Source organism: Salvia hispanica, unplaced genomic scaffold, assembly GCF_023119035.1.
Source record: "Salvia hispanica cultivar TCC Black 2014 unplaced genomic scaffold, UniMelb_Shisp_WGS_1.0 HiC_scaffold_361, whole genome shotgun sequence".
In the NCBI taxonomy this organism is placed as follows: domain Eukaryota; kingdom Viridiplantae; phylum Streptophyta; class Magnoliopsida; order Lamiales; family Lamiaceae; genus Salvia; species Salvia hispanica.
Window position 1 is genome coordinate 2,198 of NW_025952093.1, and position 17,887 is coordinate 20,084.

Sequence of the window (17,887 nt, forward strand, 5' to 3'; positions counted from 1 at the left end):
AATATACGATGTTGTTCAATCCACAAACGCTTTAAACTTCAAAAAAATTGAACATATAAAATTTGGTACTTGATAAAATATTTTCATATAGAATTTGTCCAAAATAATAATTGATTATTCATAAAATTTGTCCAAAATTATTAATGCTCACAAAAATAGAATACCAAAATAAATATAAGTTTTTTGATATAAAGATGCTAATTTTTGTAAGGAGTTTAGCTTGAAAAGATGTTAATTTTAAACAAAACGATTTTATAGGAATAATTAGGGTAAAATGATGATAGTTTAGTAATTAACTTAAACTAATGAGGATAATTTTGACAATCATAATTTTAATCCTTACTTGTGACTTATTGTACCAAACACTACAATAAGATAACTCACAATTATCTTAATCTACCAAACACCCAATATATGTAAATTAACTAATCGAAACTATGATTACTATCATAATGGTATCATGTCTAGTCGAAACATGACATAGCTACCAAACGAGCCCTAAGCGTCTCGATTGAGAACCAACCTAAGACCAGGTAACTTCACCCCTTAATTATATGTCTATGATTTTTAATTTCCAAAATATTTCATGTTAGTATTTTTTTAAAATCTTTTTCTACAAAATTAAGTAGCTCAAGCAGGCAGAAAGACTATCCATGGGATATCTACACACTCAAAGAGCTGGTCCACGCCACGAACAACTTTCACACCGATAACAAAATCGGTGAAGGAGGATTCGGTAGCGTTTATTGGGGCCGAACAAGTAAAGGAGTCGAGGCAATTTTTTCGTTTCGTCTCTTAAAATTTGAAACCTTAGATAAAAGAGAAATTAATCCTTAAAAAAATAAAATTTCATTTGTCCTTCTCTGCAGTTGGCGGTAAAAAGGCTGAAGGCGATGACCGCGAAAGCAGAGATGGAGTTTGCCGTTGAGGTAGAGATTCTTGGTAGGGTTAGACATAAGAATTTGCTAGGGTTAAGAGGATTCTATGCTGGCGGAGATGAAAGGCTAATAGTATATGATTATATGCCTAATCATAGCTTGCTCACTCATTTGCACGGACAACTCGCTCCCGAAGGCCTATTGGATTGGCCTCGAAGGATGAACATCGCAATTGGATCAGCCGAGGGGATAGCGTAAGTAATTCAAATCTTATCATACTAGACTATCCAACTTTCGAGCAATCATCAATGTAAGTGATGAAATTATACTGATAGCCGCCTTTCAAAATTAAGGGCAATAGGGTCTTATTCATTATAATATCATTAATATTTCAACTCATTTAAACTACCGGCGGCTATCAGTATTTCATCACTTTCTCGAATTTGTTATTGATTGGATCTTTGTTGCGTGATTTGAAGGTACTTGCATCACGAGGCAAAGCCTCACATCATACACAGAGACATAAAGGCGAGCAACGTGCTTCTAGACTCGGAATTCGATGCCAAGGTAGCGGATTTTGGATTCGCGAAGCTGATACCGGAAGGGGTGAGTCATTTAACCACGCGGGTGAAAGGAACCCTAGGGTACCTAGCACCCGAGTACGCCATGTGGGGGAAGGTTTCTGAGAGCTGCGACGTGTACAGCTTCGGGATCCTGCTCCTCGAGATCATCAGCGCTAGGAAGCCCCTGGAGAAGCTCCCCGGGGGTGTGAAGCGCGACATCGTGCAGTGGGCCACGCCGTTCCTCGACAAGGGAGCGTTTGAGCAGATTGCTGACCCTAGGTTGAAGGGCAGGTTCGACCGGGACGAGCTCAAGAGAGTCATCGCTATCGCCCTCCGGTGCACGGATGCAGAGGCGGAGAACAGGCCGAGCATGGTGGAGGTGGTGGCGTGGCTCAAGAGCGGAGTTGGGAGTAGGAGGAGGGAGGTACGGATTCACAAATATAATACGGAGGATGAATATGAAGATGATGGTCGAGTCAATGATGTGGAGACGACGTCGTCGTAGCTTGGTTTCTTGGTTTTGTCCATGTATATTTGATTAAGATTTGATCAGACTGCTTTGTGAATTATATTGTTGTTATAATTGGTTTGTGGAGTTCAGGAAATGTAATTAGAGTATATCATTTGTTCTAGTTTTTAGTTATATACTCCTCCCTCCGCCCACCAATTCAATTATTCAAGACCTAGTTGATCCGGCACGGATTTTAGAATATATAGTGAAAAATTAGGGGAAAGGGTTAGTAGAAGGTGAGTCCGAATTTTATGGAGTATTATTTTTATAATAAAATATGAGTAAGATAATGTTAGTTAATCGTAAGATGTATTACCAAAAATAATAAAAAAGTTAAATAAGATATTTATTGGTGGATAGAATTAAATGACAAAATAAGAAGATTATTAGTGGATAGATGAGTACTAGGAATTTGTCTAGAATTAAAATTTGGATTTTGCATGCACAACATCATTGATCAATTTTTATACTCCCTCCATGACTCCATCCCACCATAAGGGAGTGACTAATCTATTTGGAATGTACCATCATAAATATGTCGTTTTCCTTTTTAGCAAAAAATAATACTTTTCCTTTCATCTACTTTATTCTCTCTTCAATTCTCTTCTTTTTTTCTCTCTCTCATACTTTACTCCCTCTTCACTTCACTCTTTAAATATCAAGTTCTTAAATATCGTACCCAAATGAAGTGGCTCAGTAGGTTATACGCAATAGCGGACATTTATCGTCCTCTCTTGCACAAAGACTGCCGATCGGTTAGCCCTCCCACACGTCCTATCTATATTAACTGTCTTATGTGGGATAGTTATTAGTTTTAATACAGATTTGGTTAATCCCTTAGTCTTTTATAGCTCATTTATAGCACGGTCTTCAACTCCGAACATAGATCGATGCTATGTCATTTAATTTCACAAACTTAAATGTCTTATCACATTTATTATTGGTCAAAACACTTTAACCGGACACACGATTCCAACACAAATTTCAAGCCTATTTATAATTTTACTTTGTACCTTATGAATGTTAGCAGCTTAAGGAAAGATTATTCTCTACTTTACTCTCTCTCCACTTCAATCTTTAAATATCAATTTCTTAAATCACGTGCCCAAAGAAAGCGACTCGTCATACACAATAGGGGATGTTTTATTGTCCTCTATTGCACGAAGACTGCCGATTGGTTTGGCCTCCCAAAAGACCTATCTATATTAATTATCCTATGTGGGATAGTTAATAGTGTTAATACACTGTTAATTAATCCCTTAGCTTTTGCCCCTAGCTCATTTATAGCTCGCAATTTTTACGAACTTTAATCTATTATTTCTCATTCATCGGGAATCGAATTTGAGAAAATGAATATACCACGGTCATCTATTCCGAACGCAGATCGATGTTATGTCATTTAATTTCACAAAATTAAATGTCTCATCACATTTTTCTCTTTTTCAAAACTCTTTGATCGAATGGACGATTCCAATACAATTTCAAGCCTATTTATAATTTCTACTTTGTACCTTATGAATGTTAGCCGCTAAAGGAAAGATTAACTAGATATGTGATCTCAAAACTAATTATACAATAACTAATAAAGTATATATCCCATATTGTGAGGATGTGTATATGCTGGTGGTTTAGGTGAACTCATGGTCCCAGCGTCAATTTTTAGTAATTAATCATTGAAAAGTTCAAGTAATATAAGGTAGCTAACTAAAGACGGCCACTAAACTTCAGCAAAATAAAGCCATATGCTAAAAGCGTTGAACACTTGAACTACCGACGACGTGCAAATTTATCTCATTCTTCGCTTAGATGGAATATGCGTATATACATTGGTCTCATTTAATACTAAGTAAGTTAATATGCTAAGAAATTAGGCATATGGAGTGAATAGGTTGAAAAATAAGAAAAAGCGACGGTGTAAGTGATTTTTGACTTAATGTAATAATAAATACTGATCAAACTTTGACGGTGTAAGTGATTTTTGACTTAATGTAATAATTAATACTGATCAAACTTTTTGAATGATATATGCTAACTTAAAATTTTTTGTAGCTATTTTAAAATATTGATGAAACATTTTATAATCATGGTGTAACTATCCGAGCAATAGTATATTTGCACCATATACTTGCAAGAGTTAAATAAATAGTGCATTAATATTGGTTCGACTTTGAACTGATTTCTAGTTTACATTTTATTTTTCGCATAATACAATTAGGGCATGATTGGTAGCAATCTTGGGCTTTTACTGGAATCCCAGTTAACGTGAATTACAACAATTTTAGATTATTAATATTGGCTTTAATGATGTTTGGTACAAACCTTTTTTAGCTTAAGCCATTGTTTGGTAGGCCAAAGTCAATTTACTAGAAAGTCATACTAAACATTGTGCTACCATTTATGTCCTTCCTTTTTGAAGGCAAATGACTCTCTTCTCCCTCTCTTCTTCCTCTTGACCCCTCTGCCTCTCTCTCCATCTCTTCGCCTCCCTTCTCTGCCTCTCCCTCCCTCTCTTCGTCCTCCCAACTGCAAAAACCCTCATCCGGAAAATCCCAATTTTCCTTTATCACCGGAATCCCCTCCGATTTCGCATTCCCCAACCTAACAGCACCCCAATTGCTTCATCAATGGCCGCACCGGAGCTAGCTCAAACCGAACCAGAGGGAATCGAGGGAGTCCCGATGACGTGGCTGAATAGGCCCCGGTCAAAGGTGGAGGCGTCCAAGTGCGTGATCTCAATCTGCAGATCCTCCCCTTACGCGCTCCGATGCAACAATGGCTCTTTCCTCACCCAACCCTAAAAAGTTTAGCTTCTGCAACAATGGCGATTTCACATTAGACCTATGTACAGCAGTGGAATACCTGCCGGGGCTTGAATTTGTGATTATAGAGCAACGAATGTGGGCCTTCCTGGCTCCTTCTTCATGGGTACCAACAGCTGCGTCGCCGAGCCGTTGGAAGGCAAAATCGGTAAGAAGAGGAAACTATCTTTGTTGGAGATGCAACAAAAAATAATACCACACAATTTCGAAGAAAAGGAATTGCCTAAAACGCCGAAATCAGTATGATTTTGTGGAAGATCCGAAGTTTTTCTTCCGGATTTGCCGACTAGAGCTAGATCTACCAAACAGGAGAGAAGGTAGTAAAAGGGATGCAAATTTGGGCCTTTTCGGGGTTTTATAGCTTCTTAAGAGCTACCAATCAAGCCCTTAGTATATGATTCATACATTTGCGTTTTCGTATAATATATAGTTGATTAATGCATTGGTAAATTGTATAAGCTGCATGTAGTCTTATTTTTATATATTAGTATTATCAAATTACTAGTAAAATACAATAAAAAATGTAACTGATCAAATTGTAAACTGCGACACATAATAATGGGAAGAGGTATTGATATTTTTGTCATGTTAGATTCAATAATTTGTGCTTTATATTATAGGGAAAAGTCAAAATATTTATATAAATATACGGATTACAGCTATTTCTTAATAAATATAAGGTTAAATCCTCTCTCCGTCTTCAAAGAATATGTATTTTGGGTTCGGCACGAATTTTAATGCAAAATTGATAAAGTAAGAGAGAGATAAAGAGAAAAAGTAATTAAAGTATTATTAGTGGGAAATGAGTCCCACCTCATTAGAGATAAAAGAGTTTCCAAAATTGAAAAGTGCATATTCTTGTGGAACGGACTAAAAAGGAAAGAGTGCATATTCTTGAGGGACGGAGGGATGGAGGGAGTATCTGATTTGTCTCGACTTATTAGATCTTCGATATATGATTCGAAATGATTTTCAAGAAACACAAACATATATTTCCTTCGTCAGTGAATACGAGTCTCATTTCTTTTCGGCATGAATTTTAAGAAAAGTTAAAAAGCAGGTGACAAAAGTTATTGAAATAGGGGTCTTGCTTGTATATATTAGTTTAAAATGATATGTGAGTGGAATGAGTTAGTGAAATTTGGAGCTTCTTTACCATTTATAGTAATTATGACCGGGACTCCTATTCGTGGACGGACTAAAAATGAAAAAACGGGACACCTATCGCGGACATAGGGAGTATTTGCAAACCTATATTAAGTTATTAACTCTCGAAAATGATGAGTATTTTTTCAAACAGCTAGATCTAACTTTTTTTAAATTACTAACTTGCTAACTCATCCAACAAGTGTATTAAAAATATCAACACGATTATATTAAAATATCAATGTCAACACAGTGTATTAAAATATCAACTAAGTTTATGTTGACATTGCAATATAATCGTGTTGATATGTTTAATACACTGCATTGATGGGTTAGCAGAGTTTGCAATTTAAGAAAGTTAGCATGATCACACATCTATTTAACAAATGGTGATACTTTATTTTTATTAATATGCTCATTTTTTCTTTAACAAAAGTCCACTCATTCTTTTATACTACTCCCTCTGTCCCAACTTAGTTGAGTAGTATTCATTTTTAGATTGTTCCAACTAAGTTGAGTCATTTTTTTTAACTAATAACAAAACATCCAATTTTACTTTCTCTTATTTTTTCTATTTTATTGATCTCTCATACTTTTCAACACAATTTCTTAATTTGCGTGCCCAAAATTTTTTACTTAATTTAGTTGGGACGGAGGGATTATAATAAACTAATTCGTGTAGTTTTAAGGGAAATCCTCACTCTAATTTTAGTTACTCTTAATTTACTTAATTTTTACAATCCTAGATTTGTAAGTCCCTAAAGCTCCCGACACCCTTGAAAAGTCCTCACTCTCAAATAACAGTGGCGTTTTAAGGGTAGCTAATTGTAGTGTCAACTAAGTCGTTCTAACTCGCCAAACTCCTCTCACGATTATGTAGCAAATCAATAGATCATCACAGAATGTGTCACTCAAACGTGAAGCAATTATCCAGAACTTGACCGCTGTTCAAGAGACAGAGGCTACGGATCAACCCACAACGACCGCTGGCCAAGGTGCAGCGGCCCGCTGGGAAAACGTGGCGCACAAATTTGACCTACCTTCTCCCCAAGATTTACCATATTGTGCTAAATATTTGTCATATCTGTGGTACATGAATTGGAGGCTATAAATACCCCTCAAACTTCACCAACAGCAGTCTTCTTTTTGCTGCATAATTCCAGAGCTAAATATTTGAGAGTTCCTCTTTGATCATCAAAGTTCAAGGGTTTTGAAGAAGGAATCAAGAAAAGATCTAGACTACAAGAATTCTACGTTTTGGTTTTATTTGCTTTAGTCTTTATGTTTTCATTGTTTTCCCTAAAAACTATGTCTTTAGCTTATTCTATCATGTGAACTAAATTCATACTCCCTTCATCCCGGCTAAGATGACACATTTCTTGGCCGGCACGAGATTTTAGGAGTTATTTGTTAAAGTGTTTAATTGAAGAGAGAAAAGGAAGGTGTAAGTATTAAAATAGAGAGAGAAAAAAAGATGAATATTTTAATAGAAATGAGAAAAAAATGGTTGGGTGTATTAATTAGAGAGAGAAAGATTCCAATAAAGGAAATGTGTTATTTTAGTTGGGACAAACTAAAAAGGAAAATGTATCATCATAAGCAGAACGGAGGAAGTAGAATTCTAGGGATGTGTTAGTAACGACTTTGGTTATACAGTTCCTATTTATTTAATATCCGTTTTGTTCATTGCTTCGTATCTATTCTTTCGCTGCGCACACTCGAGCGGTCGATGAGCGTGTTCTATTTTTCAGCACAACTTTCCGAGAGTGGACCGCTATTCGTTCAGCGGTCGGTGGCTGGATGTGTTGCAACGGACCGCTGGACGGCTCAGAAGCTCCATATTTCCAACTTCAACTTTTAGTTATCTTTTTAGGCTCTAAATTGCACATTTCTCACAAAACACGTTGATGTGAATCAAATAGTACATTTTTATCCACATAACTTTGCATGATTTATAAGGTTTAATCCTTGCAAAAGTATGTTTTAGAGTGTAGGAAGCGGAATGGATGGTGAAACGAGACATGCAATGGAGCTTGGATGGAGAACAAGGTCATTGACAGACTGCCCAGTTTGACAGATTGCCAAGGCTGCCCTGTTTGACAGATTGCCCAGTCTGCATCGCGAGTCCAGAATATGCTCAAAATGAGCCACCCGGCCGGGTGAATTTCATGCCTAATAATTCACGTTGCCGGGTACGATGACGCAGTAACTGCTGAGTTCCGTTTTTAAATAGTTTTGAGGCAGTTTTTGGGGGATATTCAGAGAGATTTGCAAGAAAAATTATCAGAGGAAGAGATGAGGAAGATTGGAGGGCAATCACTCAACTTCGATCATCCCGGAGGAGATTTGCTACCATCCACACATCAATTTCATGAGTTCTATGATTCTTCTTTATTGTTTGTGGATGTGTAACTAAACTCTTACTTTGCTCCTAATTTGTGAAATATGTGAATTACTTTTGGATTCGATGGATTAGTATTAATTTATGATAAATTTCTACGGTGCTTTTTACATTGAATTATAATTCCAGCCTGATTTATTATTCAATCATGTCTTTTAGTCAATGTCTCTTTAAGTTGGTTAAAATGTGAAAATGTAGATAAAGAGTTTGAGATTTGTATTGTGTTCAACATATGAATCTTGGATAAGTTAATTTACATGTCGTTACAATAATTGTTGGACATTTACTGTGCTTCCATAGGAATGTTCAATTGATTTTGTAAATGAATCATGTACGTTGGAACTTAGAAGTTGGGTTAGAGCTTACCATGCTACCGTAGGAGTAATAATCCGATGAGTATGAATTTGATCTTAGTGTTCAGGAAGGTTAAATTCAAGCATCTGTGAACATGTTCAGTGTGAGTAGAATGAACGAGATATTTACAACTTTCATTACATTAATCTTTAATCCATTGGTTTATTGGTCCATTAAGTTAATTCACATCTTGAGCATATTGGGAGCAATGTTCTCACTCTCTTGGTTATATTTTGTGTTGTCATTATTTCTTCACTTGTCTTTGTTTCAATTTAGTTTCTCAATCAAAAAATTCCAAAATTTACTTGCTTTCGAATTAGATAACCATACGCCTCCATGTGGTTCGACACCCTAAGTATTACAAATACAACTGTATTTTTGCAGTTAAGTTGTAGTTTTATAGTTACTATGTTAAACTTGAGTGTCAAATTTCTATTGACTTTAAAGCTCTAAAAATACACATCAAGTTTTGGCGCCGTTGCCGCCCCGGCAACTAGTTATTTAATTTAGGATTATTTTTGTTTTTATTTTGTATAGTTTTCTAACATTTTACTTTTTGTTTCAGAGTTGTAGCTAGAAGACCAAGTCGAGCCAACGACTTTAAACAAAGGCACTGGTTGGGAGGCAACCCAATGAGTTTTTAGTTTATTTTTCTTTTAATAAATCGAGGGTTTTGTTTACTCAATTCTTTCCTTCGATGTATTTTTATGAATTGAGTGTTTTTTTTTATGTTTGTTTTGTTTTTGTTTGATGTGTGTAGGAGTAACATGGAGATAAGACTTACATTGGAGCTTATGAGGAAGCACACCTGCAAAGGAATTTACACCCATCCTCCCACCCGAATGCACTATGGACATCATGTCAACTTTTGGGAGTCTTCTTTTCCCTTTACTTTTTATGTTCTTTTTTACTTGCATTGAGGACAATGAAGCATTTAAGTTTGGGGGGTTGAATGAGTTTGAATGAGTTTCTATGCATAAAGCATGTTTGTGGGGTGTATTCTTTGCCAAATGTGTTTTTGAATCAATACAGTTGACGGATGCATGACTTATCTTCGGCTTTCTGGTTGGGAAATCTTGCTTGATTTTACTTGTTCTTTGAAGCTTAGGATGGATGAAATTTGTGCATTGTTCTATTTGAAAGAGCATTTTGTGACTACAACCGATTTCTTCAGTTGAGGAGAGTATGAAAGCCATATGTCTTGTGGAAATTATCTTGGATTGATTTGCTTTATTGAGTTGTATGCTTGCATTCATATGTGTTAATGATAAGGAACGATAAGGCACTAGGATGAACTACATGGCCAAATGATCACATGCCTAGTCCAACAAATGATCCCCTAGAAGCCACTTTGAGCTTAATCCCCATTGTTTTGTGCAAACACTTTGCCAATAACTTAGCTACTAAAATAAGCCTCATTTTAGCCTCGTCAATAAACCTTACTACTATTTGGGTGCTAAATACAAGTTTGAGCTTTGTTGATTGTGTTGTGAATGTTGGGTGGTGTTCTATCAAAGTTTAGAGATTTTTTCAGATTTGATGTAATGTTTAAGTGTAGAGAATGAAGTTCTTTGTAAGGAAAAAGAGGGCCTTCATATTGTAAAAGTCGAGGCCTTTGAAAAAAAAAAAAAGAAAAAAAGAGAAAATAAAAAAATGAAATAAAGTTAGAACTTCTCTTGTTTGTAAAGATGTAATCTTGTCTAGAAAAGATCTCAAGTTGGGGGAGTAAAAGTGTGGGTTGTAAAATGTTTATTGTTTGGTTCTTTGGAAGAAAGTTGTAGGAGTGAAGAAATAGGCACTCAAATATGTAGTTTTTGAGCTACTATCCATATTTATCCTATCTCATCCTTAGCCCCATTACAACCTTTGGATAAAGACCTTGGACTTTATTGTTAATGCATTATGGGTATTTCGTAAATGGCTTGGTAGAGTTAAAGATGTTTGATTTGAAATCCACAGGTCTATATGATAAGTATTGCTTGATGAGTCAATGACGACGGTTTGAGTTGTAGGATCTTATGCTTGGACTTACTTTGAAGTGCACCTTGACTTGAAGTTCTAGGTGGATGAGTGATGGTTCTTGAGAGTGGGAAATGTTGATTGGAGATGTTTGGGGGTTGAGATTTTGTCATTCATGTACCTACTTGATACGTGATAAGTCGTATTCTAAGCCTTGGTTACTGGTCAGGATGTCGTGAAATGCATGTATTATCTACAAAACAGTTGCTCAAGTGTGCAGGATTAAGGGATCCAAGTCAGTAGGAGACGATTCAGGTGACGCAAGTGAAAAGAGCGCTAGAAGGGTGCAATACTGACCAGGATGCATGCCAGAGAAAAGGCTTGAGATGGAGAAGAAGGATAGCTGGGATGATCATTAACAAGGGCAGAAAAGTCAAATCGTGAAGGAAGTCTACCCTAAAATCAAGGGCAAGCCTCCCTATAAAAGAAGCCACTTGGAGAGAGAAAAGAGGAGGTTCGAAGTTCGGCTCTCATACACACTTAGTAGAATTCTCTCTAGAAGATCAGTCCTTCAGCATCATCCACTTTCTCGTTCCTCGCCAGAGCTATGGTCACTTGACGTCCAAAAGTCTGCCGGAGATTCATCACTCTACCGTTCCAGCCAGTTTGCCGTAGTAGTATAGCAGTATCATCGCCCGGAGTGGCAAAACGATCGTTATTTTACTTTCTAGTTTAATCTTTACCTGTTTTCGTCGTTGGATTTGTTGCATACATTTATCGTTGTTGCCTTTTGAAGTACTTTGTGAAGATCCAAACGTTTAAGTTATGAAGTTTCTATTTTGTATGTCGCTTTGGTTCGAGTTTGCTTCATTCTGCCTAGGAAAGTTAGATCTAGTCGTTGCTTTTAATTTCTAAGTGTTTTCTTATCTGGAGTTGTTGATCTGAGGTTGTAGTTATGTTTCAGTCTAATTTTCGTGCATGAGTCTTTCGTTCTGCATTATAATCACCACCTTGCATGTTAGTCAGTAGAGGTAAACTGCAGTTTCGCCGTTCATTTTAAGTTTGAGCATTTTAATCTATGGATCTTGAGTTTGAAGTTATGAATCTGAGTTTAGTTATGGTGTTTGTGTTCATATGATTTCTGTTAATACTTGGTGAAGAAGAAAACGTCAAAATCAACTTTAGTTTGGACCACTTTACTTTTAAGTTACTTTTGCTTTTGTTCCCTACTTTTCAGTTGTACCTTCCAGACCTGTCAGAAAGCCAACCAGCCACCAGATATACCTTGTTGTCTAAATTTCCTCTTTTAGTAACTGTCTACTTTTCATATACCTCTGAGACACCTTGTCCCCTATTTTCACGAACACAACCACATGCCTGTTATTTTCACGCCTACTAGTCAGTAGAGTACCACCTTTATTTCTTGCCTAGGTAAAATCTCAACCCAAGCGTGGTAGCTAACCAAAAAACACCCAGGAATGTCACCACAGTATCCGAACGTGTCCATCCTTGTGGGATTCGACCCTTACCTCCATTATACTAAGCCAGTAGAAGTGGGTTGAGGAATATTTGTTTGATACCAGGTTATGGTTATCGTGCCAACGACTCGGCTGGGTCGGGAATCTCATCCTGATCAGTTGGATACACTTGCAATTACATACGTTGACCGAGAAAAAACCTGCACTTTCAAAATGGCGCCGTTGCCGGGGATGGATGGCGTTCATACCTGTTATTGTGTGTGATCTTTTTGGTGTACATACTGTTTATAATTTTCCTTTTCTTTTTATTTTCAGTTTATGAGAAGTGGCTCGGCTCCTGGCCAGTGGAGACCAAGCATACTTCCCCGAGGAACGATACTCGTTACCACTCGTTCTGGTCTGTCGACAGCACCTTTGTCCGACCTAGGCACGAGCAGCGACGAGGAGAAAGAAGATCTAGAGTACCAACTCCCGGAGCTTCCACCCCAACCAGTAAGAACACTAGTGAGAATGGTTGACCAAGGTGAGGACGATCCCGAGCTCGCAACACTTACCGCACACGCTGACGGAGATCCCCCACAAGCCATAGTGGTCACCCCAGGCCAGACCGCCTGTGATGTGAAACCCCACGTTATTGCAATCCTACCGACGTACTGTGGGAAGAGTTACGAGGGACCCTACGAATTCTTAAATGAGTTCTGCAAAATCTGTAAGGCGCAGAGGCGGCCAGCAGGAGCAAGCGAGGATGATTACAGACTGAAAGCCCTACCTTTTGTCCTAAAGGGAGAGGCCAACACCTGGTTCATGCGCCTGCCAGCCGACTCCATCAATACATGGGCCGATTTCAAGTCAGTTTTCCTAGCTGAGTTCTTCCCGTCTTCAAAGACAAGTGCATTGAAGAGGAAAATATCGTGCATAAAGCAAGAATACGATGAAACCCTGAGCGAGTACTGGGAGAAGTACATGAATCTTCTGGAGTCATGCCCCAACCATCGCATGAAGGAGATAGAGGTGCACCACACCTTCTATGAAGGGATGAACAAGGAAACAAAGGATCTGGCGAATTCATCATCCGGAGGCGATTTCACACAGTTGAGAGTCAGTGAAGCCAAGAAGGTGTTATATAAACTGTTGAATGCGAAGAAGACGTACGACAACGCAAGGGATGGGTACAACAGAGAAAGGGTAGCAAGTGCTTCTGCTACTGACTAGGAGGAAAGGATGGAATTGAAGATGGAGGAACTAAAGAAAGAATTACTGACTGCAATCAAGCAAAACACTCCACCACCTTCTCCGACTGGAGGCAAAGAGGCCCCAAAACTACCATATGATCAGCAGGACAACTCGCCAGATGTGGAACAAGCAAATGCCGCAGGATACTATAATTCCAACGGCAATTGGATTCCGGGAAGGCAGATGGATGCACCGTAGAGGGGCCACCAAAACTTCCGATGGGGAGATAGAAATCAGAATCAGAACCAAAATCAGGCTCAAAATCAACCCAACCCCTACCCAAACCAAAATTCCAACCGTGGCCCAACGAATCCCTGACTACCAGTTTAACTGGGTAGGAAGAAACCAGCATCCTCAGAACCAAAACCCTCAAAACCAGAACCCGAACCCTGCCTATGTACCACCCCATCAGCGAAACAACCGAACCAAAACCAGAACCAATTTAACCCAGGGCCCCAACATAACAGCCACAAACAACACCAAATTCAGTACCAGCACAACCACGACCAGTACAACCCTCCTGCCCAGTATAACCAGTACCCACAAAACCAAAACCAGCAAAATTTCTCGGGTTATCAGTCAAACCCACCACCCTAGCATTACCAGCACCGGGGCTCGAACCAATTCCATCACCGGGTTATCGGTCGAGAAGGTCTATGGAGGACATGATGGGAGAGATGCTTGCTTCGCAGCAGAGCATTAAAAGCGACTTGCAGTCCAGTAATGAAACAATGCAAGGAATGCAAAGTGCCCAGAAGGAGCATAGGGCAAATATGGATATGATGAACATGCAGTTGGCCCAGCTCGCTAACTCGGTGGGCGAAATGAAAGGGAACTCAGGGAAACTCCCATCTACAGTCCATGTACCTGAAAAGGCAAATGTGAGTAAGATTACACTGCGGTCCGGAATAACCTATAATGGACCTTAACTCAAGAACCCTATTGGGGAGTTTAGTGGAGCAAAGGTGCTGAGCGACACCGTCTTAGTGGAAGAGCTCAAGAGGCCTCTGCCTCAAATGGAGGATCCGTTTTTTCTAAACGAGAAGCCTACTGCGGAAGGAAAGGAGGGAAAAACACAACCTGGAAACGAGCAACCTGAAGGAGCAATACCCGCATCGGGACCTCAACCCCAGGAGGCACCAAAGGAAATTCCACCAAGGCTAACTGAAGAGGCTAAGGGAGAAAAGCCGTTTCCATATCGGTTTGTTACGAAGAGGAGGAAAGAAAACCCTGTGGATTTCATGTCAATCTTCGGAAAGCTGGATGTCACAATACCATTCCTCCAAGCCGTGAGACTGCCCCCTCTGGGGAAGTTTATAAAGGAGTTCATAGCCGGAAAGGCCCAGGAGGATGGAAAAATTATGGTGGAAGGGATAGCGTCAGCTATTGTACAGGAGAAACTACAACCCAAGAGAGCCGACCCAGGTATGTTTACTTTACCCATAACAATTGGAGATGTAAAAATCGAGCATGCAATGTGTGATTTAGGAGCATCTATCAATGTTATGCCGTTATCCATTTATAATCGGTTGAAGGGGGTACAATTGTCAAATACTAGGGTGTTAATCCAACTGGCTGATAGGTCATGTATAAATCCGGAGGGTGTGTTAGAAAATGTGTTGGTCAGGATACGAGACTTTACTTATCCCGCTGATTTTTATGTAATTAAAATGAGTGAACCAGAAGCTAGGGAGTCTAGCGGGATATTGCTAGGAAGACCATTTTTAAAAACGGCTAAGACAATTGTGGATATGGCTGAGGGGACAATTTGCATTGACTTTAATGGTGAGAAATTTGTTTTTGACATCAATGAAGCCATGAAAAAACCAATAGATTCTGAAAATCTATGTTATGTTGATGTAATTGACCCTTTAGTCCAAGAATTTCTTGAGACCGAATTATTGCAGGAAAAACTCCAAGTCTTGGATGTGTATACCCAGGCTGATGTGGAAGCAGCTGCATGGTGTGATCTAATCAGTAGCCGAGGGTTAACTGACGAGGAGATCGAAGAAGCAATTACAGAATTCTGTCAGAAGTCGGAACTAGCGGGATCCGTAGGGGCTTTGCTACCGGCCATTATGGAGGAAAAATCAGATGGTGAACAAGAGCGAGAGGAGGATTCAAAAAAGAACCCTCTACCTACAGACACACTACCCCCACAAGTGGAGTTGAAAAGGTTGCCAGCGAACCTTAAGTATGCCTACCTCGGGGAGGAAGACTCGTTCCCTGTAATCATCAATAGCGGGCTGACTGAAGAGCAAGAGGCAAGACTACTAACTGTGCTGAGCAAAAACAAGAAGGCTATTGGATGGAGCCTTACGGACCTGGTGGGGATAAGCCCGGACGTCTGCATGCACCACATTAGGCTGGAGGAGGGAGCCAAGGCACATAGAGATTCGCAAAGAAAGGTGAACCCAAACATGCGGGAAGAGATACTGAAGGAAATCTTGAAGTTACTCTCACTGGGCATTATATACTCGGTACCCGATAGTGAATGGGTCAGCCCAATCCATATGGTCCCCAAGAAGTCAGGGATCCAGGTGGTTAAGAATGAGAGGAATGAGCTAGTGCCCACCAGACTAGTCACTGGATGGCGAATGTGTATAGATTACCGAAAGCTGAACACTGCAACCAGGAAGGACCATTTCCCCCTGCCATTCATCGATCAAATGTTGGAGCGACTGGCTGGGAGGAAGTACTTCTGCTTTTTGGATGGGTACAGTGGTTACTTTCAAATCTACGTGAACCCGGAGGACCAGGATAAGACCACGTTCACTTGTCCGTTTGGAACCTATGCGTATAGGCGTATGCCGTTTGGCTTATGCAACGCCCCCGGTACTTTCCAACGGTGCATGATGAGCATATTCTCAGATTTGATTAAAGATTGTATAGAGATCTTTATGGATGATTTCACTGTCTACGGAGACTCTTTCGACTCGTGCTTGCAACATTTGGATGCGGTGCTAGAAAGATGCCAAACAAAGAGCCTGGTTTTAAATTTTGAGAAATGCCACTTTATGGTTACAGAAGGAATTGTCTTAGGACACGTGGTGTCAGAAAAGGGAATCCAGGTGGATCAAGCTAAGGTGGATGTCATATCCAAACTACCCTTCCCTACTGATCAAAAAGGAATAAGGGGTTTTCTGGGCCATGCTGGATTTTATCGAAGATTCATCAAGGATTTCACCAAGATTGCCCAACCCCTTACCAGACTTCTCCAGAACGAGGTGGAGTTTGTTTTCGACGAGCATTGCAAGGCTGCTTTCGACCTCCTTAAGGAAAAATTGATCTCTGCACCGATTATTCAAGCTCCTAACTGGGATCACCCCTTCGAGGTGATGTGCGATGCTAGTGACTATGCAGTGGGGGCCGTACTGGGTCAGAAGATCGATGGGAAGAGGTACGTGATATTCTATGCATCTAAGACCTTGAATCAAGCCCAACGGAATTATGACACCACCGAAAAGGAGATGTTGGCTGTTGTCTATTCGTTCGAAAAGTTCAGGCAGTACCTACTAGGATCCAGAGTCATCGTCTATACTGATCATGCGGCCATTAAGTATCTCATTGCGAAGAAAGAGTCAAAACCCCGATTGATCAGATGGGTGCTGCTTTTACAAGAATTTGTTTGGGTGGTAGAAGACAAAAAGGGGGTTGAAAACAAAGTAGCGGACCACTTGAGCAGAATAATACAAGAAGGGAACAGTGAGGATGTGAGAGATCGATTCCCGAAAGAGCATTTGTGTGAAGTGATTTTCTCCGCAAGGAAGATCGACTGGGAAGAAGTAATGAGGCTTACTGGGCAGGACGCAACAACCAAGGGCAAGGAGAAAGTAGGACATGAACCCTGGTATGCGGACTTGGCCAACTACCTAGTGACGGGAGAGCTACCAATGGTGCCAAACGTGACAAAGGCTCAGAGGATGAAGATCAAGAGTGAAGCAAAGTATTATTTCTGGGACGACCCATACTTGTGGAAGGCAGGAACCGACCAAGTTATAAGGAGATGTGTTCCTGACTAGGAGCAACGGGATGTACTAACACACTGTCACTCCTTGGCATGTGGAGGACATTTCGGGCCAAGGAAGACTGCAAGAAAGGTGCTGGGTAGCGGATTCTACTGGCCGACTACTGAACAGAGATGCATATGAGTTCTGCAAGGGCTGTGACCGTTGCCAACTGACCGGTGGGATCTCCGCAAGGGATGAAATGCCGCAAGTTCCAGTGATTGTTTGCGAAGTGTTCAACATCTGGGGCATGGACTTCATGGGTCCTTTTCCCTCGTCTTATGAGAATTCCTACATCTTGGTGGCAGTTGACTATGTATCAAAGTGGATAGAAGCCAAGGCCACAAACACTTGCAAATCTAAAGAAGTGACCAAGTTCCTCAAGAGTCATATATTCAGCCGATTTGGGATACAAAGGGCAATCATCTACGATCAAGGGACTCACTTCTACAACCGAACGGTCAAAGCATTGATTAAGAAGTACGGGGTTCATCACCGCCTATCTAGTCCTTACCACCCTCAAGCCAACGGGCAAGCG

General features: G+C 39.8%; 2 protein-coding genes across 2 annotated transcripts; both read left to right on the plus strand.

Annotated features, from left to right (window-relative positions):
• Nucleotides 1-468: 468 nt before the first annotated feature.
• LOC125199037 (PTI1-like tyrosine-protein kinase At3g15890) lies at nucleotides 469-2,037 on the plus strand (the record flags this gene model as incomplete). Its single annotated transcript, XM_048097217.1, has 4 exons — nucleotides 469-533; nucleotides 627-774; nucleotides 870-1,132; nucleotides 1,358-2,037. Coding segments are annotated over 4 exons (1,065 nt in total), but the record flags the coding sequence as incomplete, so codon positions are not given.
• An 11,961-nt stretch (nucleotides 2,038-13,998) lies between these two features.
• LOC125199036 lies at nucleotides 13,999-17,364 on the plus strand. Its single transcript, XM_048097216.1, has 4 exons — nucleotides 13,999-14,223; nucleotides 14,278-14,767; nucleotides 15,224-16,742; nucleotides 16,848-17,364. Exons 1-4 carry the CDS (start codon nucleotides 13,999-14,001, stop codon nucleotides 17,362-17,364), a joined length of 2,751 nt encoding a protein of 916 aa, XP_047953173.1.
• Nucleotides 17,365-17,887: the final 523 nt, after the last annotated feature.